General features: G+C 48.7%; 2 protein-coding genes across 7 annotated transcripts in view; both read right to left on the bottom strand.

Moving 5' to 3' along the window:
• CSPG5 (chondroitin sulfate proteoglycan 5) overlaps positions 1–3,286 on the bottom strand; it is a 53,459-nt gene extending 50,173 nt beyond the window's left edge. For all 3 annotated transcript variants that reach the window (XM_027038585.2, XM_027038586.2, XM_027038584.2), the window contains exons 1-2: positions 3,139–3,286; positions 1,423–2,536 (exon numbers count right to left, since the gene is read on the bottom strand). In XM_027038585.2, the coding sequence (XP_026894386.1) occupies positions 1,423–2,536; positions 3,139–3,235 (1,211 nt within the window). In that variant the 5' untranslated portion in view covers positions 3,236–3,286. The remainder of the gene's footprint in view (positions 1–1,422; positions 2,537–3,138) is intronic.
• Positions 3,287–9,344: 6,058 nt separating this feature from the next.
• SMARCC1 (SWI/SNF related, matrix associated, actin dependent regulator of chromatin subfamily c member 1) overlaps positions 9,345–26,771 on the bottom strand; it is a 171,892-nt gene continuing 154,465 nt past the window's right edge. For 3 of the 4 annotated variants that reach the window (XM_027038580.2, XM_027038581.2, XM_053219514.1), the window contains exons 27-28: positions 13,746–13,922; positions 9,345–11,512 (exon numbers count right to left, since the gene is read on the bottom strand). In XM_027038580.2, the coding sequence (XP_026894381.1) occupies positions 11,415–11,512; positions 13,746–13,922 (275 nt within the window). In that variant the 3' untranslated portion in view covers positions 9,345–11,414. Of the gene's footprint in view, positions 11,513–11,782; positions 12,066–13,745; positions 13,923–26,771 lie in introns of those variants that run through there. The other variant, XM_027038582.2, reaches the window with a different exon arrangement.

The following is a 26,771-nucleotide window of genomic DNA, read 5'->3' as shown; positions in this document are numbered from 1 at the left end:
ACCCTACATTTCATACTGTGATAGGAAAAGACTACTTTGAAGGTGAAAATGCGGGCCTCTGATAGGATGGAAGATAATGATTTCACTGCTCCCAGGCTAAAATCATCACTGTAGTTCCCCTAACGAAAACTTGAGGAGCAAAATCACAGGGTTTCCACATATTTCTGGTAGCCCTTAACCAACAGGCAAGGTCTTGTTGCCATAATTTCTTGATCATGGTTCCTTTTAGCAATGACTGGACTACTCCAATCAGAACCGTGTGGGCACATCCTATATGACTGACCCTAATCATCTCACGATCATTTATATGAAAGAAGGAACTAGAAGTCAAGCTTTAATGCCAAAGGCACAACATTCACACCTTCTACATGTTATTCTTCTATCAGAACATCAAGACCTACAGAATTTGAATTCTTTACACACCTCCAAAAAAAAAAAAAAAAAACCAAGAAAGAGAAACATCAGGAATGACATTTAAAGAGACCCCCAGATTACAGAAATTCTCCTCCTAGGACCAATGGAAACAGGTACCAGAAGAATCTGGGGGTTCTACTCTACTTCTAGGGCCTGTAGAGGATGGAGACAAGGAAACTATCCACATCACCCCTGACTTGTGATTCTTCCACAAAAAGCCAGTGAGCTCTCACGCCATGACGGCAGGTGTATGAGGTATTCCTGAGGTGGCATGGGATGGTGGCTACAGTCTATGTCCTTAGAGACACTAACCTCTCTGGGTCTTCAAAACATTCTGCACTGGGTATCCCAAGGAAGACAAAAATCAAGGTAGAAGGGAAAAATCCACTACCCCAAATTAAGAGACCCTACCACATCTGATATGCCAGGAAAGATACTTTGTTTGACTTGACCTTTTTGAATGGCTGCTTTTGGGGTCTGCTCCCAATGAGAAGGTCCTCACTCTGACTTTACATGCCCACCTCCCTACACATGCCCTGCAGGGAGATAGGGTCTTCCTCTAGCCGCCCACATGGCTCAGGGGGAGTGCTCCGCAGCCATCTTTCTTCCAGAGTAGGCTTATAGGCCTACTTTTTCTGCTAGCATAGCCGGAACTCTCCAACGAAACACCTGAAGCCAGTAAAGACCTCTTTCCAAAACCCTTAGAGAAGTCCCCTCCCTTTGCCTTTGTAAAGCTTAGTGGTTTGGTAAAGAAAACACGCTTGGAGGAAATACAAAATCTTATTTCTGAGGAATCTCTCCTTGTGATGAGATCACAGGAAGTACATTTAAGAAGTAGTTCCCCATAGAAGATATCTGAGTGAACGTCTCTTGATCCTCTTGGCCTGGGAACACACAACCTCTTGGAAGTTGTGCCTACCACATCCCCCTCTTTGCTGAGTCTGCCTCACATACACTCTTCAGGAGTTCTTTTACAAGCCCCTGTGCACCTGCCTGCCACACCCTTACCTGCAGAAGGCCCCTATGTTCTCCACCAGGTAGCACTGGCCGCCATTGTGACAGTAACTTGGAAAGAGGTCGCACACTGATCGGCAGGAGCCGTTATGTCGCACAAAGCCGCTGCGGCACTCAGTGCCATTCTCGCTTGGGGTCAGGTCCCTGCCTGGCTCTCCAGGGCGGGGCCTGAGGGCGATGCTGCTGCCAGGGACCATCCCCAGAGTATGCTGTGGGGGGACAGCATGCCACCGACTGGTAGGCTGGCCAGTCCCGGGCCCCAGACCAGGCTTCTCGGTAGGCACCAGAAGGTCACTTTCATCTTCCAAGTCTCCACCTCCCGCTGCATCCTTGTCATCCTCCTCTTCCTCCTCCTCTTCATCAAGGTCATCATAGAAGGATGTGGTAGGGTAGAAGTCAGATTCATCAAAGGGGGTGAAGTCATCGTATAAGTCAAGCAGGCTCCAGGAAGGGGTCTCTCCCCCAGTATCAGGGTGGTGCTCTGAGGTTCCTGGCGACCCTGGGAAGCTCTCCAGGTCGGCACCACGGCCCTCACCATCCAATCCTTCGAAGTAGTCGATGTCAATTATATCTGACGCTGGCTGGGGCTCCATTGTGCCCTGAAAGGGGAATGTGGGCTCTGGCCCATGAGGGTCATGTGTGCTGCCTCCCAGGTTCAACCAAACCTCCAAGGGACTCTCCTTGGGGTGTTCTGGGCCGGGGCTCAGCATGTCGCCAAGTGTGGGGGAGGGTGGTCTGCTGGCCTCTGTAGCCTTGGGGATGGAGGGGGCCATCGATGACTGTCCCAGGGCCTCCTTGGGAGCCGGGAGCGTGGCTGGAAGGGCCTGGGTGTCGCCGCTGCCGGCCTCTGCGGTCACTCCACCCAGGCCAGGGCTGTCAGCCTCCAGCCAGGGTGCGCCGGTCACCGCTGCCGACGCCTCCAGCACCTCCTCTGGCCCGACACTAGGCCCCATCATGGCCTGCTCACCGCCAGGTGCGGCCCACGAGGTCTCGTCTTCCTCAGCTGCTGGTGGGCCGGCCTTCTCCCTCGTTTCGTTGGCAGTCGGCTCCCTCTCCAGGATGCTCTTCACCTGCTCGTGGGCCTCGACGGCGCTGCCAGCCTCACGGGCTGTGGACGGGAGGTAGGGGGCGCGGCGTCAGGGCCCCGCCCCCCGCCCACCCGAAGAGACCAATTCAAGGTTTCCCAAGGGCCCGCCCCCACCCCGCCCGGGCCCGTTTCTCGCTCAGGCCCCGCCCCTCGGCCATCATACCCCGCCCCCGACAAGCCCGCAGTGTAACCGCGGCGGCTCCCACCTCCCGCCCAAGGCGGAGGTTTTACCCTCAGGGCTCCACCTCACCTCCAGACCCCGCCCCAAAGTCGCACCCTCAGGGTCCCGCCCCACGCCAGGCCCCGCCCCAACTCTCATCCTCATGGCCCCATCACCTCAAGGTCCCGCCCCGAAGTCTCACCCTCAGGCCCCTCCCACCCAGGCCCCACCCCCAACCGGCACCTCTGTCCGAACACCCGGGCCGGGGCCGCCCCCAACCTCTCGGCCTCCCCCAAGTATCCCACCTCTTCGCGCGCCCCTTCCCCCGCCCCGGTCGCGGGCAAGGAGCTGCCCCGCCCCCTTGCCACATCTCGCTAACTCCGCCTGTACCCGAGGCCAGCGGGACCCCGGCCCAGGGTGGGGCGCGAGGGCCGCGGGGGTCCTGGTCGCAGTCGGTACCTACCCGGCGCGGCCCGGGCGGCGAGGACCAGCGCGGCCCCCAGAAGCAGCAGCAGAGGCGGCGGCCCCCGGCCCGGGCCCCCGCCCCCGGCTCGGCCCATGGCGCGGCGCCCCGACCGCTGTCCGCGGTCTGCCCGGCTGGCTGCGCCCTCGGCTCACCGGCCGCCGCGCCTCCCGCCCGCGCTGCGGCCGTCTCAGCCCACGATGGGCAGCGCGAGAAGCCGCATGCCGCCGCCGCCGCCGCCGTCCGCCGCTGTCCCCGGAGCGCCGCGCCTCCCCGCCTCCCCGCGCCGCCGCTGCCGCGCTCAGCGCCGCCCCCACCCCGCCCGCCGCGCCCGCCCCGCCGCACGTAGCTCTGACGCCGGCCCCGCTCGATCCGCCTGCCGGGGACAGACAGACCCCCGGCTCCGGACGCCGAGACAAACGGACGTGGAGTAGCGCGGGTGCGGAGCACAGCGCCGTGCGTGGCGTTAGCGGACAGGTGCACGGGAGGGAGACCTGTGGGGCGGGGCCCGCCCTCCCCGTGGAGAGCTGGCACGGGCCCCCCACCTGCGAGGAACCCACCCGCCACGCGGCGAGCACGGAGGCGGGGGCCCAGACACCCGCAAGCTTGGGGCGGGGCTCGGAAGGGCCGCAGGGGGCGGAAGCCCGAGCTGGAGCTGTGGAAATGAGCCGAGCCCGGGGTGCACGGAGCCTCTCAGATTTCTGCGCCAATGCCGTGATCGGGGAGGGGAAGGGTCTCGGGGAGGTCTGCGGGTGTCCACGAGGGCGGGGCGGGCGCTGGCAGCGCCAGGCAAGGGGGCGAAGCCGACGGCCCGGGCTCTAATCGGATCAGACCTAATCTGTCCATAGCCAAAGCCCATACCTTGCACAGCCAGGCCCGCCGCCACGCATCCCAGGGGCAGGGGCAAGACCTTCCTCAGACTGCGACTACCCCACCTTCCTTCTTGCCTCTTCGGGGCAGCCTGGACAGCGGCCTTTAATCCTGGTCCCTTCCTCCCAGGATACATCACCGCCCATGTGCTCCAGGTCACCAAAGTTAAAGCTCCTGGACAGACCCAAATGGCCTAGATCACAGCCTATGGACGCGCGGGCACCAGGCCCAGCGTTAGAGTAGTCTGCGGGCCGTCCAAAGCTCAGTTCGGCCAGGGACCCCTCATCCCCAGAGCCCTGCTTGGCTGGAGAGTTGTGGCCTAGTTACCTAGTTTATTGCCCAAAGCAATTGTCTACCTCCTGATGTGTTAATGACCCGAATGATGACATTCAGGGTCAACTTTAGACGTGACACCCCTGGTATTTGAGACACTCCCATCTCTGTAACTAGGCAGCCACATAGATGGCTAAATTGGAGAATCTATCCCTTAATGTCCTAGCATGTGGCTCTGGATGGGATTTCCTTGGTTCAAAGTGTGTTTCTCTCACTGAAACAACTACTGCAGCGGTCTGTTAAGCAGGCCTGGTGTTCCCTTCCTTCCAGGTCTGCCTGGCAAACTCCTTACCCCAGCAAGCTCAGTTCCTGTCACCTTTTGCCTCTGCGAACCTGTCACTGAATTGTCTACGATAATTCCCCACTGGATTGCAAGGCACTTTGCACAGGGTCGGGCACAGGGAGGCTCCCTGAGGTGTAGAAGCATCAACAAATGAATGGCAACCAGGTACTCCCACCCCAGAACCATAGGTCTGGAGCTTTCCGCAAAGGGGCTGACTTCCTGAGGCTCTTTCCACATGGCTTCTTGCTGCCTCTGGGGACAGTAAATACCAGTTTGGAACAACCACCTTCTCTGAGCAGAGGGTCAGGCTGGGCTTTGTACTTGTTGGTTGGCCACAGAGGCACTAATACAGCCTCCAACCCCATCTTGCTTCGTCTGTAGCTTATCCCTGTATCTTCTTTTTTGGCCTATGTACATGTTTTTAGGCGTTCCTCTGCTTCTCTGTGTCTCCTGGACTCTTGAGTGGTGGTTTGTCAGAGTGGAGGATATTGGTGGACACGTCTATCTCCTCCTTCTTGAGGCCAGTCTGTGTGGGAAGGATGCCTCAAGGATGGGTCCCTTTGAGGTCTGGGGTATGACAACTACTCGCGTGTTTTTCATAAGGTCTGAACGGGGCCATTCTTCCACTTCTTTGTTAAGACTCGAGCTACTTGTTTTTCGTTTTAAAATATTTTATTAAATATTTAAATATATTTTTATTTTCAATTAAAAATTTTTTTCAGTAGGCTCCACGCCCAGCCTGGGTCTGAACTCACAACCCCAAGATCAAGAGTTGCATGCTCCACCAACTGAGCCAGCCAGACACCCCTTAAGTTCAATTTTTGAATTATAACGAGCATATGGTATAAAATGAAATATGGAAAGTCTCCTTCCCCAACGACCTTCTTCCCTTCCTGGGAGACAAATTTTAGCCTTCTTCATTTTGGGATTTTAAATCAATGGTTGCCACTCACTTTCATTCTGATCCTCCCTAGCAGACCTCACCAGCAGTTTCAGAACTCAGCACAGCACACCTGGTTTGGTGACACCTCTGAGATGGATGCAAGCTCATCGTGCAATGGGGTGTGACACAGCAGGATTCGGCATCAGATCTGTGTGACCTTGGGAGAGTCAGTAACTCAACTCACATATGTTGAAAGTGGTAAACATAGTGTCCAGTGAATGCAATACTTTTTCTGGGCACAGTGGTTTAAGACATAGGAGTGAAAGAAAAGGAAAATTAGCTCTATCTAGAGCTTGTGCCCATGTCCATTCAAGTTTTTTGCATTTGGGCATCAGGGATGCTTTATGAAGATTCCATATGCCTCGGAGGTTCCTATTGGGTTTGGCAACCTGCCTCCAGTACCAAAGCAGGCATAAGGCCCATTGCCATGGCTACAGCCTGCCTCCATGTGCACAGAAAGCCTCTAGCTTAACTAGGGGGCTGTCCAGGGCAGGAGCTGCTCTGGTTGCCATGGCTGGGACATACTTTCATCGGGACAGGATGCAGCATGGTTCCTCAGTAGTAACTACTGTCATTTTAGTTTTCCTAGTACTGTACTCTGATTTGTCTCGTTCTTCACCATCATGCTACAAATACCTTACCATTTTGCACATTTGCACACTGACACAGATTGGCAAGGCCAGGACTTATGCTAAGATCTTGATTTCAAACCTTTTCATTCTTGCTTCATTTCATAAGAGTGATCAGGATGCAGAGGTCAGGGCTCACTTGGCAGAATGGAAGCCCTGCCTCTCTTCCCAACCCCAACACCCACACCTGGGCATTGAAACATTAATGCTATGATTTCTTAACAGGGTAGAGTGTGACAATAATCCAGACTCATGTCCTAAGTCAGAGTCAGAAAGGGCCATCTAGCATGGCCTCTCCCCTGCCAGGGGAGTTCTGGGCTGCAGGGCAGTCAGCTCTGACCACTTTGGAGGATGGGCTGCTGGTAGTGGACCTTCTTGCACTATTACCAGGAAGAAGGGAAGAACCAAGGGCCAGGGACTTGAGTTATTTGCGCTGACAACCACCTCCTCACGCAGGAACTGGGTTCTTCTCAATTGTACAAGTATTGATCCTAGAAAAGCATGTGACAATTTAGAGGTGGGCATCTTGTCCAGGCAGGCAGTGGGTTTGCTGCAAGACTGCTGCAAAAGCCCCTGAATTTCATTACCCTAAAGCCAAGTCATTTGGGAGAAAGCCACACAGCACAAGCCAACACAGCATCAGATATGGAGCAACTAGGCCTCTCCCAGCTGGCGACCTCTCCAAGTGCTTCTCAGGAACCCCACAGCTACTGTACAATAAGCAGACCGGAAAAAGGAATGCCAGTCAATCTGGATGGCCGTGGGAAATCCGTAAGTGGCGGGGCCAAATCAGCCATGGAAATCAGCTTGTGCAACGGGGTTATTACCATCCAATGTCACTGCTGCTTCCTAACTCCCTCAGGAACCATCTGGTGGTAGTGAGAGCACCTTAGGTGGGAGGTTGCCACAGAAGAGAGTGGGGGTATTTTCTTTCCTCAGTTGTCCGAAGGTGGTGGTCACAGTGCTGTATTAAGGCATGGCTATTTTGCTGAAGTCTGCAAAGGCTATACCCTAAAGGTCTGTAGTGGAAGGGCCTCGAGAGGCCTCTGGGGACACAAGAGAATAAAGATGGCTCTAGTTCTTCAAGGCAGGTGAGGAACAGTAAGAGGGGATCAGAAAAGGCTCTCCCTCCTTGGGGTCTCATGAGTTGGGAGAGGGCTGGGGGATCCGCGGGGAGAGCTAGCTCCAGCTGTTTTTGGAACCTCTGATTAAGCTGATTCACAGGACTCTCCCCCTTTAGTCACTACTGTCTCAGCTCTGGTTTCAAGTTCAGGGTCAAAGGTGCTTCCTAATAGGAGAGGTGGCAGGCCTAAAAACAAGCCACAGGGAAATGAAGTCCAGGGGGGCCATTCACAAGGAGACCCAACATCAGGGCTCCTGGGCTTCCATCCCATTCTGCAAGGTGACTTTCTTGGATGGACATAACCCATTAACAGGGGATCAAAGTACTTTGACCTTGTCCCCAAGAAGTCCTCCGTCAACAGGAGCAACTGAAGTGCCATCATGTTCCAGGAACGGTTGAACAGAAAGCAGCGGGGTTTCCATAAAGACATCTCAGGGCTGGCACTGCATATCCAGACAAAAGGGTGCTCTATTAGGATGAGGTCTTCCTGGAAAGATGAACCTTCCTCGGGTTACCACATCCAGCAGGACAGGACAGGACAGAAATTGTAAAAGCACATACAATTCACAGACTATTTACCTTACCCCCCAGAAAGCTCAATTACACCATTTCTTTTTCTTCAGGAACACTTGGCACTCTCTAAAAAATCCTATTTCTTACTAGCTACTTTGGGTCTGGTATTCCTCCACCTCATAAGAGCATAAGCAGCCTGGAGTGCAGTGGCCTTGCCTACTTTATTCATAGCTATTATTTCATGGCATGCAAGGTCCAATGCCTGGCACATAATGCCTGCAAATGTTAACTGGGCTAATGGAGCTCATAGGATGGACTGTCAGGAACCGTAGAGATCTTGCTCTACCATACAGCCTTCCTAAGTAGTGGTTCTCAAAGGGTGGTCCTTTGACCAGGTGCATCAGGATCCCCTGGGAATATGTTAAAAACACAAAATTTCAGAACTCACTCCAGACTTACGGAATCAGTTCTGAGGGCGGGGCTCAGCTGCTTGCATGCGAAAAATCCTATCGGTGACCCTGATCCATACTGAGGTTGGAAAACTGCTGTCCTTAATCACATTTGGGGGAACCACACCACAGTAAGGATCTGAGGAGACTGTGAGAGATTGATTGATTGTACACGTCCTGTTACGCTTTAAATAGAACTCACACTCAAGTTTATACACCAGTCTTTAACTTGGATCAAGGATTAACCTCCTTCATCACCCTAGGGTAGCAATGGAACTCTGGGGGACCCCGCTGGTCTGAACACCCCTTACTGGAGGGAAGAGTTGGAACAGGTCCGAAAGCAAAGCACAACTGGCCCAGCACACTTCTGGGAGAAGCCGAACGTTCACCTCTCTGCAGACCCAGATTCCACTTTTTTTGCCTCACTGGGTTCATAAGCATCTTGAAGGCAATGGCTTCTGTCTTCTGCACAGGGTTTGCATCTGTGGGTGCTCAAAGGCTGTCCTTAAAAGTGTATCAAGGTTCACAGAATTAACTGCCCTTAAGGCCTGCCTCCAACTTGAGGCTGTCTACACTGCATCCTGACATTCTCTAGCTTGCCAAAGCAAAACTACTCATTCTTCTCTTGGCAGGGTCAGGATGTTGGCCATTCTCCTTTCTTCATTTTTACCATGGAAACAAACAGTGGGCAAGGCACATTTAACTGTGTACTCCTTAAGTGTCATGAAATGGTCAGTCAGGAGGCCCCGAATCACTGAACTTTAATTGCTGACCAGGACTGGGTGGGGCTGAATATTTAGGTTCTTCATAGGACACATGAAGAGACTGATGTGTGAATGCAGAGAATGGGACTAGAATCCAGAAACGTTCTATTTATTCACTGAAAAAGGGAGATTAGGCCTTCTTGATCAATTTCCTCCAATCTTCCAAAACTCCCTTCTCCAAAATAACACCACACTGAGAAACACGTTTGTACAAAAAAAACCCCACGTATTATTCCCACCCCCCCCCCCCCCACAAAATTGGGTGGCTGTATTACAGGAACGAAACCAGATCAAAGACATGAAAAGAAAAAGTCACCACTTATATTGAAACATAAGTGTTAAGAATTCAGGTATTCTGTAGAATTGTTACCAGCATAGTAAAAATATTTCCACCTGGATCTTTTAAATTTGAAAGCGATCACATTAAAGACCTGAGGTTACAAGGGACCACAGTATGAACCAGAATTCCATTTTCCTTCTAAGAACCCAGTGGAAAAGGTAAGTATTTGGAATGAGTTTCCTTTGGGAAAGACTGGCAGGAAATAGGGAAAAAAAACCCTGGCCACTGTCAAAAGGCACTGGGATCTTTCTGGAGGCAAATGCATTGGAATCAAACTCCAGCAGGAACGAGCTCATTTCCACTCCAAGAGTCTAGAACACACACACAAAAGGAACAAGGTCTCCTTGGTTCCAGTACTCTGATGGTAACCGGGGCTACCTGGTTAGAGGCAACACCTGAGGGTTTGAAAGGCAAATTTTAATTGTGGTTTTATTTATTTTTTTGCTTTCTGATACTAAGAGAAAAAGTTGAGGTGTTTTACAAATACCTCCCTACATCCTCTCATATGTAAAGCTTTACAGAATATATAGAAAAAGATACCCAAAAGGTGTTCCACTTTGCATTCTAAATAATGAAACTGCCACTTGAGAGTGTGACATGAAGAGGCCAGGTGCTTTGGAAATCAAGCTCCACCAAACACACCCTTCCCCCACCCACAGAAGGATAGAAGGCAGGAAGGACAAGAGAAAACCAAGAACTCTCAAGTCATTCATCAGCAGGGGTTGAAATGGGCTCAAGTTAAGGCATTTTTGTGGCTCTTCCTCTGGAATGGCATTCCAATCTCCCACTCCGAGTACCCCAGCCCTCAAAAGCATGATGCTCTGATTGCCAACTGGGTTCCTTGGTACCCCCAGCATCTCCTTGACAACCCTGACAGATGGAATGTGAGATCTCAGAAAGGGAAGGGAGAAGGTATGGGAGGCCACTGATCCTGCCCCACTTCTCCAATCCCATCCCAAACCTAAAGTACCGCTTCACTAAACCCCACTCACCCTGGACTGCAAGAGGTAGTTTGGGGACTTGAACCCCCAGCCATCCTAACCAAGTTCCATGAGCTAGAATGTTTAGCACTATCTACTTACTTTTTTCTTTTTTTTCCTTTTTAAAGGTTTTTTGAAAGAGGGAAAAAAAGAATGAGTATACAAAGCAGTGAATAGTGGACTAGACTCATTCGATAGTCATTGCCCTAGACTCCTACAGCTTTCCTGGCTAGTCTAGGGAACTAAGGAATGCCTCCCCAAATCCCTCCCCCAAACCAACAAACCATGTGCATAGAAAGCCAAACCGGTGGGCCAGGGATGGAGTGGGTCTGCTCTAACGCTTGTGCGCTACCCTACCAGGGACTGAAGGGGCGTGTTCCGCTACTCAGGGTGGAGGTCTCTCATGGTCCTCGCTGGGAATAAAATCAGTGGGGTCCCTTCCCCATCTCTTCGAATTTTGGTGCGTCTGTGTGGGGCAAAAGTCTCATGAAACTTCACCATCAGCACCAATCTCAGCTCAGGTTAGCAGAAATAAGGTCACTTATAATGCCTTTAGGTATGTTCCTTTTGGCTATTCCCTCTGCCCATCACCATTTTTTTGGTTCCTATTAACTTAGGATGCTCTCGTTTAAAGCAACGATGACAAAAGGAAAAAAAAAGATAGTGATTATAAAGCATTATCCACATAAGACAAAGCAAAAAACTGTGGGGGAGCCAAAATGACAGACATCAAAATCTAATGCTGACAGGACCTGTGGAGAAACTGTACGCATACCCCACACCAGGCTGTGGGGATGCGGGCTACTGTCAGGATGACCAGGGCACACTGTCACCATAAGCCTCTCCTTGTGTACTGGCTGACGAACTAACACAAGAGGTGTCAGAGCATGGAGAGGGCTGGCAAGAGGAATGGGGAAATATGGGATGCGTGCTTGGGGCTGTGAGGAGAAAAATCCTAAAAGAAACCCAAGGAAGCTGAGGAACACAAGTCTTGTCATCCGCACTCCAGCCGGTGGCGCCGGGCGTGGACGCGGCCTGCATCTTCCAGGCTAGGGGGCGGCCGAGGCTGGTGGGCCTGGAGCAGGAGGCGGAGGGACTCCATCCGTGGGCGGCGGAGGCGGTGGCGGCTGCTGCGGCGGAGGGGCATCTGCAAACACAGCCAAGAGGGACTCGTCATTGCTGGAAACGCAAGGGCTTGGGGAAGAGCCCGTTCAGAGAGAAATGCCACGGGAAGTAATTTTCCTCGCAGCAGGCAATTAACACAGACTTTGTGGCACTGCTGCCACTGCAGTCTGCGCAGTTCAGGTTCACTGGCCCTCCAGGTCCCTGCTCAGGTGCTGGGGTGTCTGAATCTGTCCCAACCTCCTCCAAGGCGAGGCCCACCCCTTCCAAGAATCACTCCAGACCTTGTCAGAACTTAAGTGTATTTTGAGTTTATTGCATTTTGATGGTTCTAATTGTTATTTCTTCAGTTAAATGATAAGCTCCTTCCTGGGCAAGTTCTGTGTCTTCTTTCTCTCACAGTGCCTGGCCTAGGTGGGCACAAAATAGATTATCAATAACTTCTTGTTGATTTAAGTGTCTCCACCAGGGCCAGAGAGCTTCACTCGAGGCGGCTGCTCACAAGGTGGACAGTCCTGGGATGCCCCACAGCTCCTGAACTGCAGTCCTTGGATTTTTGGCCAAAACTAGGTCAGGTCCTGAAGGGAACAATTAGTATCAGTGTCTGGGGCTCTTTCCTATTTCAACTTTAGCTGCTTAGCGTACAAAGGAACCCTAGAGATTATTTAATCCAGGGCTTTTAAAACCTCTTGATTTTGTCAGAAATAAAAACATATGAAACAAATAAATAATTCAAGCACAGCCTTGCTCACCGGTCAGTTCATCCAACCTTCCCCCCAAGAGATTGCCACCAAACTGCCAAAGCTCTTCAAAGCTCTGAGAGAGAGCCCACTGGTCAAATCTCTTGAGTCCTCTTTTCGGGGGGGGGGAACTAAGGCCTGAAAGGAGGAAGCACCCTGGCCGAGGAGGCCTGCCTGGTACCCAACAGCCAAGTCCGTGGCTCAGAATCCCTGAAACACTCACTTGTGGCAGGTAGTGGGGACCTGAAACCCTCCATATTCTCAAGGTGCTCCCCTGACGGCCCTTCAGGATGAAATCCTGGACAGTGGTAAAGACCAGTGATATCAGCTCTTGCAACTGGGATGGCAAAATGGGCAAGTCTCCTGGCAGGCTGACACATTTGCCTACCATCTGTAAGTTAACGACGTGAAGGTTCTCTTGCCAAGGAAAAGAAGTATCCCTATACTACAACCTCTGACTGGGACTCAAAGGAGATCATTTTTTCTATTGTCATGATCCTATACCCAGCTACACGGCTTTCTTCCATGCTCCCACACTATCTTAGTCCCTAGGGGCCCAGAGAGAAAGGAGATGAGCTTTTGTGCAGCCTGCCTCCTGGCCCTGTGAAGCCTCCGTGAGCGCTGCAGCGCACTCCAGGCATTTTGTGGTAAATCCTGTATACCACTATTCACTTGTTCGTTTCTTGTTTTCCCAACTACAGCTCCTGGAGACTAGGAATTCTTGAGACCTTGCTCTCGGTACTGTCAATAGGAGTTGACTCCTTGGCACATATGTGAACATCTAAATGAACCAGGACTAAAGACGTGGCTGGGTTATCTGGCCACTACTGACTGCATTTTGGGACCATTCTGAGAAGATCTACAGGAGTAAAGGACAGGTCAGAGCTTCTGAAGCAGTCTTCTGGAGGCCAGGACTGGGGGAGAGCAAGGAACTGGCTTCATACACCTGCCAGACACACACTGTGTCTTCTCCATGGAGTCTGCTGGGACCTCCTGTTCCTTCTCAACATAGCCCCTCAATACTCCTTCCTTAGTCTAAGTTGCTACTACCGCCATCCCGGAGTACATATGAGAAACTTGTTATTTCTGCCCTAAACTGTTTTTTTCTTTCTTTGACCCTCCAATTTTGAAACCTGTGTCCATAGAGGCTCCTGTAGGAAAACAACTAGCAGCTCAGTATGTCTAATAAGATTCAAGCTAGACCGGCTTAAATAGGAGCAGGCGAGGAATGACCTTTTGGCCTCCCCACAGACCTCAGTGTCGAGAGTGCAGGCCACAAAGGTTATGGCACATGCAGCCAAATGCTGCAAGCATTTGCACTTGTCACCTGTGCACCTGCTCGTCAGGGGCGGTGAAGAGCATGTACCACAGATCGATCTTCTGGAATCCCTGTCACAGGCTGCACTGTCCACGGACCTGCCACACTATAGATAATCTAGAGAACAAAGCCTTTGTCCCTTGTCTCCAGCCCTCCCAGAGAGACCCTAGCGTGATGCTTCCCCCCACCACGCTACTTACACATGCCGTTAGGTGCCGTGAGGGGTACCCGGGGTCCTAAGATGTTTCCTGGCATTGGAGGCATACCGGGAGGGGCTGGGCCACTCCCAGGCGGGTGGATGTTGGCTGCAACGGTGGGAATCATGCGGCCTGGCATGGGCTGCCCAGGGATCATGGAACCTGGGCCTGGTATCTGACCTGTGGAAAGAGATTTAAAGTATTAAGGTAAGTGTACTAGGAAGAAAGGGATCAATTCAATGCCCAAGAATGCTAAATACAAATACCTAACCCTCCAAAGGATTTGAAATACCAAAAGAACAATAATCTGTAATAATCTCTATGCCCAGATTTTCATTTTTTGGAAGAGGAGGAAGGATAATGGGGCATCTATGGAGTGAATGACTAACCCTAAACACTGGTATAGGCAGGCAGCTGAAGAATCATTACAAGAAAAACACCCTAAAAAAAAGCTGTCATTTTGGTTACTTTGGGTGGACAGTGGTCATACATCTTCCTGAGGACACAAAATGCCAAGGACAGACCACGGGGGATGGAGAGGACTTTAACAGCACATCAGTGCACAGTCTGAGGATAGCAGCTCAGTTAAGAATGAGCTTTACACATGGGCTTTGTGGGAGGAAATATCTGAAAAGGTACTGGTCACAACTGAAATCAACATTATAAAGCGATTCTGACCAGAATCTCCAAGTCCTGTCCACAAAAAAGTCTCTCCTTCAAAACCCCACCATGAAGCACTGGCCCCAGAGAACCACAGTGGTGGTGGTTGTGGGGGATTAGCAAGAAAAATGGATAATACCTTCATCTCTTTCTACCGGTTTGAAATTGACAAACGGAGACACTATACACAAGAACAGTAAAATACCTCCTTGTCTGCAGTTTCACACTGAGCCTTCAGGACTTTCAGAAAACATTTTCTGTAGAGCCAGATAGTAAATATCTGGACCTTGCAGATCATATGGTCTTGTTCACAGCTTTTCTTATTAACTAATTAGTTAAGTTTTGAAGGAGAGGGGAGGGGCGGAGAGAGAATCCCAAGCAGGCTCTGCATGGTCAGTGGGGAGTTCGATGCAGGGCTTAAACTCATGAACCGTGAGATCATAACCTGAGCCGAAATCAAGAGTTGGACACTTAACCGACTGAGCTACCCAGGTGCTTTTCAACTTTGCCACTGTAGGTAGCATGAAGGCAGTTACAGATGGCATACGGGTGTTGTAGATAATAGGTGAGACTGAGTCTCAAATATTTATGGACTCTGAAATGTGTTATTTCATGTAATCTTCATATGATATAAATATTTTTCTTTTGAGTCCCCCGCCCGTGCCATTTAAACTGTAAAAACCATTCTTAGCCTGTGGTCTGTACAAAAACAGGAGATGGGCCAGGTTTGGTCTGTAGATTTTAGTTTGCCAATCCTGCTTTAGATATGAGTATTTTCTCTTAAACTCAGAAGTTTGGCTACCAGGCTTGGTTGTAAAGGGCCACAAGCAAAGGAGACTAGTTTAATGGGGACAAACCAAGGTTGAAGCACTCTTTTGCATGTGCATATGAACTCTACATGCATGTAGGTAAATTATAGTCTCTACAGAATAAGGAAAGAGAATCTATGGTTTTGTTTTTATAAATCTAGGGATTTCAGTATCTCTGTAAGGTCAGCTGTATGAAACTAAATACAGGTTTCGGGGCACCTGACTGCCTCAGTTAGTGAAGCGTGCGACTCTTGATCTTTGGGTTGTGGGCTTGAGCCCCATGTTGGGCATAGAGATTATTTTAAAAACAAATAAAAATTTAAACAAATTTAACAAAGGAGGCACCTGGGTGACGCAGTCAGTTGAGTGTCTGACTCAATTTTGGCTCAGGTCACGATCCCAGTGTTGTGGGATCAAGCCCTACATTAGTTAGGCTCTGCACTGAGCATGGAGCCTGCTTGGGATTCCCTCCTCTCCCTCTGCCCTCCTCCCCCACTCACGTGCTCTTTCTCTAAATGGAAAGAGAAAGAGAGAGAGAGAGAGAGAGAGAGAGAGAAAGAGAGAAAGAAAGAAAGAAAGAAAGAAAGAAAGAAAGAAAGAAAGAAAGAAAGAAAGAAAGAAAGAAGGAAAGAAAAAGAAAGAAAGAAAGAAAAAATTAAATACAGGTTTCTAGACATAGTTCTGAGACAGCTAGAAGTAAGAATGCTTGAGGTCCAATCTTGGAAAATTTGGGAGATGGGACTATCTGATAGCTAATGGTCAATTAAAACAGACAGAGCGGGGTGCCTGGGTGGCTCAGTCGGTTGAGCGTCTGACTTCAGCTCAGGTCATGGTTTCACAGTTTGTGAGTTTGAGCTCTGCATCAGGCTCTGTGCTGACAGCTGAGAGCCTGGAACCTGCTTCAGATTCTGTGTCTCCCTCTCTCTCTGCCCTCCCCCACTTGTGCTCTATCAAAAATAAATAAACATTACAAAAAATAATAAAAAAATAAAACATACAGAGCAGTACTGGAGACAACTTAAGGGATGTCCTCTGTCACTGTTTAGAAAAAGCCCTGTCTTAAGAAAGACGTACAAAGCTTCAAGCCTCACACCATCTATTTCCAGTGTCTGTTCTCCGACCTAGGTAGGACCCAGACAAAGGAGGCCCTCACTACAGGGGTAGCAGTGAAGAGAACTCCGGAGGTTCAAGGGTCAGGGAAGAGTGGTCTACTGTCTCTGGGGGACAATTTTTGTAAAGCAAAGTATACCAACATCGTGCCTCAGAATAAACGGGACAGCAAGCTTTGGGCCCTGAGGCCCACCTTTCTGAGCTCTATAAAGCAATCATTTGAGAGCCCAGCAGAGGAGTCTCCAAGGTCCATCCACTGGAGGACAGCTTGGTCAAATCGGTTCAGAGGAGGCAAGAGCAGCTACTGGACCTACTTCTGGTCTGACACTGCCACCCACTCTTATACCAACTGACCATCAGAGCCAAATGCTGTTGGGTGCCCATACCACAGTGCGAGGACACATACAGATAGTGATGAGGAGCCTATCAACTTAGGGAATGAAATGGGGATGAAAGGAAGAATATGTCATACATCATACATCCCATAGATATACAGGGGTAGCAGGGTGCTGGAAGAGGAAAACAACAGAAGGAGCAAGCCAAAACACCTGGAACCTTCCAGTCAACTTAGACAATCTTGTGGATGACCTGGGATTTTAGATGATGTGCAATAAACTGAAGGAGGGGATTAGAGATAGGACAACAGCAGATTTTCCTAAGCACAAGGCCCAGCCTGAGTTAAGCAATCAGAAAATAACATGAGTGTCACTCCTATTACTCCTGAGAGCTGCCACTTGGTTGTAGCATCTTTCTACTTGCTGTTCCCTGAGGTACCTGCATCACTTTATTACCCATCACCTGCACTTCGCTGAGGAGCAGCAGGCTCAAAAAGGTTAAGAAAAACATACTCAGGTTAGGGCCATGCTACCCACAGTCTGTCTGATAGGACTCAGCAAAGGGGCTGGATGAGCCCTGCACAGAGAATGGGGACTTATTTATTTCTGAGAGAGAGAGAGAGAGACAGAGACAGACAGACAGATAGATAGACAGACACACACACACGCTCACGCATGAGTCGGGGAGAGGCAGAGAGAGAAAGCGACCGAAAATCTGAAGAGGGCTCTGTGCTGACAGCAGAGAGCCCCGTGCAGGGCTCGAACTTACAAACTGTGAGATCATGACCTGAGCTAACATCAGACACTTACCCAACTGAGCCACCCAAGTGGCCCCTGGTGAAAGGTTTTGGAAGAGGGAGGAATGTGGGGCTCATGGCCTGTGTGGAGAGCTTTCAGAAGGGATACAGAGGAGTTGGAGCCTAAAGCAGAGAAAAAAAGCTTCTGCAGAGAACCAAGGGCTGTGTGAGGGCAGGAAGTGTAGATAAGAGTAGGAGCTTAGGGGTGGGTGGGGGACAGCACCCCACAGGCAACCTGGGGTTGGGTGAGAGAGCAAGGCTGAGGGCAAGCATACAGGGAAGAATTCAGCGGGCAGAGTGCAGTGGGGATGAAGTGGACAGGACAGGCAAGGACTCCTGCTCTGGGAAAGAGAGACATGGGACTGGCCACCCAGTGAGTGGAGTGTGATGAGGTGGGGTGCAGGGAAGGTACCGAACTCTTGAAGGTTCCCACGGGCAGTGCCCCAGACTTCTGAGTCAGGGCCAGTCCTCTGCCACTGTTCAAGAGGCTGTGACTTTTAGGAGATGCTCTTCCAGCACCTCTACTGCCACGTACCCGAACTAGGCCACTACTAAAAGTCACCATCTGCTCTGGAGTCTAAGTCTCTACAAGTCATTGTTAAAGGTATTCTGGTGGTGCGACAGGGAGACAGCAGACTTTTGTTGTTGAAGGCAGGAGGCCCGCTTTTAAGCCTTGGACTTTTATTATTTTTTTTAATTTTTAAAATTTTTAGAGAGACAGCATGAGTTGGGGAGAGGGGCAGAGAGGGAGGGGGGAGGGATGGAGGAGGAGGAGGAGGAGGAGGAGGAGGAGGAGGAGGAGGAGGAGGAGGAGGGAGAGAGAGGGGGAGAGGGAGAGGGAGAGGGAGCGGGAGGGAGAGGGGGAGGGAGAGAGGGGGAGAGAGAGAGAGACAGAGAGAGAGAGAGAAAGAATATCTCAAACAGGTTCCATGTGCAGAAGAGCTCCATGTGGGGCTTGATCCCACGACCCCGGGATCATGACCTGAGCTAACTGAGCTAACTGACCTGAACTAACTGAGCCACCCAGGCACCCCTCCAACCTCTCAATTCTAACCTCGAGATGAAACACTTTTCATGGAGTTGTGGTCAATGGAAGCCAAGTGCTAGACCAGCCAATACAGCCCGTGTCTATCAGTGGGTACAAGCTGCCTCCTGCTTCCAAATTCAACCTGGACAAGAGGCCTCAAGCAAGCGGGAAGAACATTTTGCCTGCCCTTCTCAGATCTCTCTCCAGGAAACTGAAGGCAATAGTGAAGCATGCCTTTACAAAAAAAGGGCAGAACAAGTCCTGGTGAGGGAGGAAGAAGAGCGAGCAAGCAGGTATGTGATCACAGAAATGGCAGGATACACGACTGTGCAGTCCCAACTGCTTCTTATTTTCAGCAGGCCAGAGCTTTAGGCTTTGACATGAAGGACAAGATTGCCCCACCTCCTGGATCACCAGTGGGCATCCCTGTCAGTAGCCACCCAGTACCATCCTCAACAAGGAAAGTACAGATGGAACTAACCAGACTGGAAAACTAAACAGTGTGATCTCACTTCCACTTCACCCCAACTGAGACGAGTGTTCTTGGGCAAGTCACTGAGGATGCCCAGAGCCTCGGTCTGCAGATTATATAGAGTGAAGCTAGATATCTGCCCCCTCTCACCGTATGACTTTCTGTATCATCAAGGAAATGGCTTGTTATAGTGCCTTATTATGTCACTGGCTTTTCCAACATGTTATGAGAGCAAATATTTTCATTTTATAGACCGGAAACAGAATTTGTAAGAGGTATCAGATCCAAGTCTTCTGACTCTAAATCAAATTCTCTATCATACTATTCTTTGCTCAAATGAAACAGTTCATGTGAAAGGACTTAACAGAACAGTCAGCATTAGAAAATAAAAATCAGGTGTGCCTGGGCGGCTCAGCAGGTTGAGTGTCCTACTCTTGATCTCAGTTTAGGTCTTGATCTCAGAGTCGTGAGTTCAAGCCCAGTGTTGGGCTCTGTGCTGGGTGTGAAGCCTACTTAAAAGAACAAAACCAAAAATACACAAAACAATTAAGGTGTATACTTTAGTTCCAGCCACCACGTTTTCTTCTTTGCTATTATAAGACCGCTCTGCTTCCTGCAGTAAGTTTTTTTTTTTTAAACTTTATTTATTTTTGAGACAAAGAGAGACAGAGCATGAACAGGGGAGGGTCAGAGAGAGGGAAACACAGAATCTGAAACAGGCTCCAGGCTCTGAGCTGTCAGCACAGAGCCCAATGCGGGGCTCGAACTCACGGACTGGGAGATCATGACCTGAGCCAAAGTCAGCTGCTTAACTGACTGAGCCACCCAGGTGCCCCCTGCAGTAAGTTTTTAATTTAACAAACACATTTTGGCCCCCTGCAGTGGGCTGGCTGGTGACCCCCAAACAGATATGGACATGTTCCAATACCTGGAACCTGTAAATGCAGCCATCTTTGCAAATGTGATTAAGTTAAAGGTCCTGAGATGAGAAGATCACCCTGGATTACCTTGATGGGCCCTAAATCCAATGACAAGTGTCCTTGTAAGAGACACATGGCCACAAGCCAGGGAATGCCACCAGCCATCAGAAGCTGGAAGAGGCAAGGAAGAGACTATCCCCTAAGACCCCTGAAGAGAGCAAGCCTTCCTAGATTATGAACTTCTAGCTCTTAGAACGGAGGCAACACATGTCTGTTGTTTTAAGTCACCAAGTTTGTGAAAGGGGAAGACATAAAGACTGAGTCACTCGCCAATGTCATAAAGTGTGTAAACAGGAGAGCCCAGATCTGACTTGGGTACTGTGGCTCCAGAGATGGTGTTTGTACTGCAGTGCACCCTGTGGATGAGGGTCTGGAGGAGGGGATCCATCCTTTGTCCAGCAGACTGTGTGATGCAATCCTTGCTGCTACTAAACCGATGGGTCAGTTCTCTGACCCACACCCAGCTCCAGAGAGAAACAATTCTCCAACCAGCAGCTCGGTGTGGGAGTTCCAGCAGGGAAACAAGCTATTCAGGAAACAATCTGGGAAAGAGGAGAATCGACTGCAGATTGACACAGACCCATGAGGTGATGCCTACCCGACATGCACTGGGCTATGGCTGCAGGCTCTTGCCATTAGGGCCCAGTGGTGCCATTTCCGAAGCTAGGTGCTCAGTGGCAGTGGCCTGTTTACCTATTTCCCTATTTCTTTACAGCAACAAGCTGTGATAGGGCAGCTTTAGGGTTTTCCCAGGGCATAAACCCAATGGCTGCAAAAAAACTTCTTTTTCTTGATCTAAATCCTGAAGCCTTCTGAAAACCAAAGTTTTCCTACCTTCCTGTCATAGCAGGGCAAGAAAGCCACGGAGACACAGATGTACAGGGTACAAGAGAACAACAGCTCCTTGAGAGAGGTGGCAGCAGACAGGAAGGATCAGAGGAAAAATAGTTGACTTCTACTTAGGCAAACACTTCTCAGGAAAGGAAGGGGCATGAAGAGCAGTCAATATCCATCCAGAGGTTACTGCTGTCACGCTATACAACTCACGGTGTGGGTGCATCTAGGGCAATGCATTTAGGGAACAGATAGCGGGAGACAAGGATGTCATTCTCAGTCAGGGTCTACAATTTGCCAGGCAATGACAGCTATCTCATTGAAATCTCTGGGCTGTCAGGCAGACTGGAAGACAGAAAGAGCCCAGTTTCAAGATAAGGAAATGAAGTCTCAGAGAGACTATGTAATTTGGCCCCAAATCCCAAGAACAGAGACAGAGAAGATTCAACTCAGGTCTGTCTGCTCCCAAGGCTCGTTCTCTTTTCCTTAACACCTACACTACCTTACCTTGATGGAGGAGCTCTCTTCTTGGAAAAGATGTTTTCTAACATAAAATTTGAAATGGGGCAGAATTTAAGAGGACTGGTAAGAGAACAGAATCTATTTCTCGAAATACAAACTCTGTCCTCTTGAAATCTAAACATTCCTGTGTTCTTTCTGGTGTCTGACAAAGCTCTTATCACTTTTACAAGGATGACAATGTCTGAAAGTGCTTTTATGACCTTTTACTAAACAGGAAGAGATCTGGCCCACATGAACGTGAAATGCACAGGAGTAGACCTTATGAAGCAAAAAAGGGTGCACTTGTATGTGTCTTCCAGGAAAAAAAAAAAAAAATTCAGGTATCTCCTTCCCTGGTAGAGAGGGAGGTGAGAGAGACAGACGACATGAGGCTTTGAGACAGCAGCATCAAAGCAAAAACTGGTGGGAGTTTGACCTACATACAAGCTCTAAAACACACACACACACACACACACACACACACACACACACACACACACCCCAAAAACAGCAGGCATCCAAAGCCTGAAAAATGGAAAGGTTTGCTAAAATTAGGTTTAGCCTAGTGGAAAAATCCCTCACACTCTCTCAGGTTTATTAGCTCTTTTACTAAAGCATGATACCCAACATGCCTGGTGGAATATTTAAGGATTTTTATTTTTGGGGATGGGAGAGGCAGGTGGCAGAAGAACATGAAACTAGGAAAGGAAACTCGTGAATTTCCAATCTTGAACACATTTCATTGCTCCGTTTCTAACTGTCCACAACACATCCACTGGCTGAGTGCCCCGGAGAACGGAAATAACACAATGGGGGCCAAGTGAGGGGAAGCCCAGGCTCCTAGGGGACTCCTCCTTCTGCAGAGCTTCCGGGGGGGGGGGGGGCCTGCAACAGACATTCTTTGTTGAAGACTGGGTCCTCACTGTTCTCTTTGTAAGGGGAACCTGCTACTCCGGAAAGTGGCTCAGGATCCTTGTTATCCACGTGATGCAAGCAGGACTGAAGGCCCAGCAGATACTAAAAACTTGGCCAATGTGATGAGCCATTCCTTTTTCCTTTTTGGTGTGGGGCTGGGAGTTCAGGGGGTGGGCTGGGAAGGGATGACTGGTTGGAATCCTTTCCTAAGCACGGTTTCTCACGGGTAGGGTTGTGTACGTGAGTCTAACCTGGGGGTTTAAAAGTCAAGTGACTAATGCCTTGGTGGAAATTTCCTTAAACAAGCAACATTTTACTAATTCTAGTTTTATCAATAAAACATCATCTATACCATGTCTGAGTTCTCATCAATTCAGACCAATTCCTATTCTGGTTTTTTAAGGCACTTCTAAAAATTCTTCTACTATTAATCATGAGGAAACCATAAAGGTATTTAAGCCAGTGTGTCCTTTTCCTTTTCACACACAGAGGCTTCCTCAATGCAGGCAGCTCATTCCAGATCCATGACAATTCCAGAGTGCTTCATTTGCTATAAATGCCCAGGGGAAAGGAGGGCAGAGCTTACACCACACCTATGTACTAGATTTTTGTCATTTCCTTTTGACTCAACTCACTGACACGTCATGCTCCTTTAAGAATGGGCCGAGGCCTGGGGCACCTGGGTGGCTCAGCTGGTTAAGCATCCAACTTCAGCTCATGATCTCAAGGTCCATGGGTCTGAGCCCTGCATTGTGCCTGATGCTGACAGCTCAGAGCCTGGAGCTGCTTGGATTCTGTGTCTCCCTCTCTCTCTCTGTGCCTCCCCTGCTCTGTCTGTCTCTCTCTCAAAAATTAAGAAACATTAAAAAAAAAAAAAAAAAGAATAGGCTGAAGTCCTTGGGAGTACTGACCACTTTACATTAAAAGAGACCTTCACTTGGGGCGCCTGGGTGGCTCAGTCGGTTAAGCATCCAACTTCAGCTCAGGTCATGATCTCACAGCTCGTGGGTTCGAGCCCCGCATCGGGCTCTGTGCTGACAGCTCGGAGCCTGGAGCCTGGAGCCTGCTTTGGATTCTGTGTCTTCCTCTCTCTCTGCCCCTAAGCCACTGCATTCTGTCTCTGTCTCTCTCAAAAATAAATAAACATTAAAAAAAAAAATTTAAAAGAGACCTTCACAGGAACATGACAGGACAGTCCACTCACCACTGTTGTTCAACATAGTACTGGAAGTCCTAGCTTCGCAATCAGACAACAGAAAGTAATAAAAGCCATACAAATTGGCAAGGAAGAAGTCAAATTTTCACTCTTCACAAATGACATGATACTCTACTTGGAAAACCCGAAAGACTCCACCAAAAAACTATTAGAACTGGGGCGCATGGGTGGCTCAGTCGGTTGAGCGTCCGACTTCAGCTCAGGTCATGATCTCACAGTCCGTGAGTTCGAGCCCCACGTCGGGCTCTGTGCTGACAGCTCAGCGCCTGGAGCCTGCTTTGGATTCTGTGTCTCCCTCTCTCTCTCTCTGCCCCTAACCCACTTGCATTCTGTCTCTCTCAAAATTAAATAAACATTAAAAAACTACTAGAACTTATACATGAATTCAGCAAAATCTCAGGATATAAAAATCAACATACAGAAATTGGTTGCATTTCTATACACGAATAATGAAGCAGCAGCAGGAGAAATCAAGGAATCGATGCCATTTATGACTGCACCAAAAACTGTAAGATACATAGGAATAAACCTTACCAAAGAGATAAAAGATCTGTACGCTGCAAACTATAGAACGAAACTGAAGAAATGAAAGAAATTGAAGAAGGGGCACCTGCATGGACGGCTCTGTCAGTTGAGCGTGCAACTCTTTATTTTGGCTCAGGTCATGATCTTACAGTTCGTGGGTTTGAGCCCCATATCGGCTCTGTGCTATCCGCACAGAGTCTGCTTGGGATTCTCATCTCTTCTCTCTGCTCCTCCCCTGCTCGTGCTCTCCCTCTTAGAGTAAATAAATTTTTTTAAAAAGTTAAAGAAGCCACAAAGAAATAGAAAGACATTTCATGTTCATGGATCAGAAGAACAAACATTGTTAAAATGCCTCTATTACCCAAAGCAATCTACACCTTCAGTGCAATCCCTATCAAAGTAACACCAGCATTCTTCACAGAGCTAGAACAAACAATTATAAAATTTGTATGGAATTAGAAAAGACCCTGAATAGCTCAAGTAATGTTGAAAAAGAAAACCAAAGCTGGAGGCATAATTCCAGACTTAAAGCTGTATTACAAAGCCATAATCATCACAAAGTCAGTATGGTACTGGCACACAGACACACAGATGAACAGAAAAGAGTACAGAACTCAGAAATGGACCACAGCTATATGGCCAACTAATCTTTGACAAAGCAGGAAAGAATATCCAATGAAAAAAGACGGTCTCTTCAGCAAATGATGCTGGGGAAACTGGATACCAACATGTAGAAAAATGAAATTGGCCCACTCTCTTAGACCATACCAAAAAAAAAAAAAAAGGGATGAAAGACCTAAATGTGAGACAGGAAACCATCAAAATCGTAACCTCTTTGACTTTAGCCACAGCAATTTCTTACTAGACATGTCTGTGGAGGTAAGGGAAACAAAAGCAAAAATGAACTACTGGGACCTCATCAAGATAAAAAGCTTCTGCACAGTGAAGGAAACAATCAACAAGACTAAAAGGCAACTGACGGAATGGGAGAAGATATTTGCAAATGACATATTAGATAAAGGGTTAATATCCAAAAATCTATAAAGAACTTATCAAACTCAACAACCAAAAAACAAATAATCCAGTGAAGAAATGGGCAGAAGACGTGAATAGACACTTTTCCAAAGAAGACATCCAGATGGAAAACAGATACATGAAAAGATGCTCAACCATCAGGGAAATACAAATCAAAACCACGATGAGATAGCACCACACATCTGTCATAATAGCTAAAAGTAACAACTCAGGAAACAACAGATGTTGGTGAGGATGCAGAAAGAGGAGAACCCTCTTGCACCGTTGGTGGGAGTGCAAACTAGTGGCAATGTAATCTGGAAAACAGTATGGAGGTTCCTCAAAAAATTAAAAAATAATAGAACTTCCCTATGACCCAGCAATTGCTCTACTAGGTATTTATCCAAAGTATAAAAAAATGCTGATTTGAAGGGGTACATGCACCCCAATGTTTATGGCAGTGCTATCAACAATAGCCAAATTATGGAAGGAGCCCAAATGTCCATCGACTGATGAATGGACAGGCATACGCGCGCGCGCGCGCGCGCACACACACACACACACGGAATATTACTCGGCAATCAAAAAGAATGAAATCTTGCCATTTGCAACAATGTGGATGGAACTAGAGTGTATTATGCTAGGCGAAAGAGGTCAAAGACAAATATCATGATTTCACTCATATATGGAATTTAAGAAACAAAACAGATGAACACAGGGGAAGGGAAGGAAAAATAAGATAAAAATGGAGAGAGAGGCAAACCTTAAGAGACTCTTACATACAGAGGAGAAACTGAGGGTTGCTGGAGGGAAGTGGGTGAGAGGACGGGCTAGATGGGTGATGGGCATCAGGGAGAGCACCTGTTGGGATGAGCATTGGGTGTTACATGTAAGTGATGAACCACTGGGTTCTACTCCTGAAGTGAATATTACACTGTATGTTAACTAACTTGAATTTAAATAATAAGTTAAAAAAAAAAAATAAAGGAGATCCACACAGTCAGAGGTGCCCTCTTGGCTCAGGTAAGCAGCACAATCAAGAACACCTCAGGAAGCAGCAGTCACTACCCAGGCTACTCTCCTGGTTCCCCATGTGCTGTCACTATACCCTGGTCAAAGGATACTACGTACCTGCTCAAAAACTTGTTGCTATCATGACTGTTCAACTTGTGCCATCTGGGATGGTAGTTTCACAGGGAGTACTAGTAAGGCTTTAATTTAGAAATCTCTTCATGAAATCACAGTTTTCCAATTTAAATGAAAAGAAGAAATGCAGTGGTGTGTATTTTATCAGATTAGCAAAACCTAAAGGATGTACAAAGATGGCTGGGGCCACCTCCAGCTTCCATTTGCCCACTGTACACCAGAAACACACTACTACAGATACTTCCTTTGCCTTTTTGTTTGGTAGGGAACAGACCAACTTGGGACCCTCTGTCAGAGACAGGAACAAAACACACACACAGCTGGAGCTCCTAAGTTATTTCCAAATAATAAGCTCCAAGGAAGAGCAAGGACAGCATGAAGACAGTACTTTCTTTCTATACAAAATTCTAAGGATCTGAATGAATTAAGGGGTAGTAGAGGAGGAAAACTGCAGAGGTTCAAACTAAATGCAATATATGCAGGTATGGGTTTCTACCAGCCACTTTGGGGACCAGGCCCATGCATCTGACAGCCTGGCAGATTCATGAGACTGAGCCACTATTTTTACGGGCTCTACCACTGACAGACAGTTTTGCGGAGAAAAGATTACGTGGGATTTATCTCCATAATTATACAAACTCTAAGTCAGAAGGTTGGACAAATTAACCACCCAGTGATAAATCTGTCT

The sequence above is a fragment of the Acinonyx jubatus genome, chromosome A2 (assembly GCF_027475565.1).
Source record: "Acinonyx jubatus isolate Ajub_Pintada_27869175 chromosome A2, VMU_Ajub_asm_v1.0, whole genome shotgun sequence".
In the NCBI taxonomy this organism is placed as follows: domain Eukaryota; kingdom Metazoa; phylum Chordata; class Mammalia; order Carnivora; family Felidae; genus Acinonyx; species Acinonyx jubatus.
The sequence above is the reverse complement of the archived record's forward strand: the minus strand, read 5'-3'. Positions and strand labels throughout refer to the sequence as shown.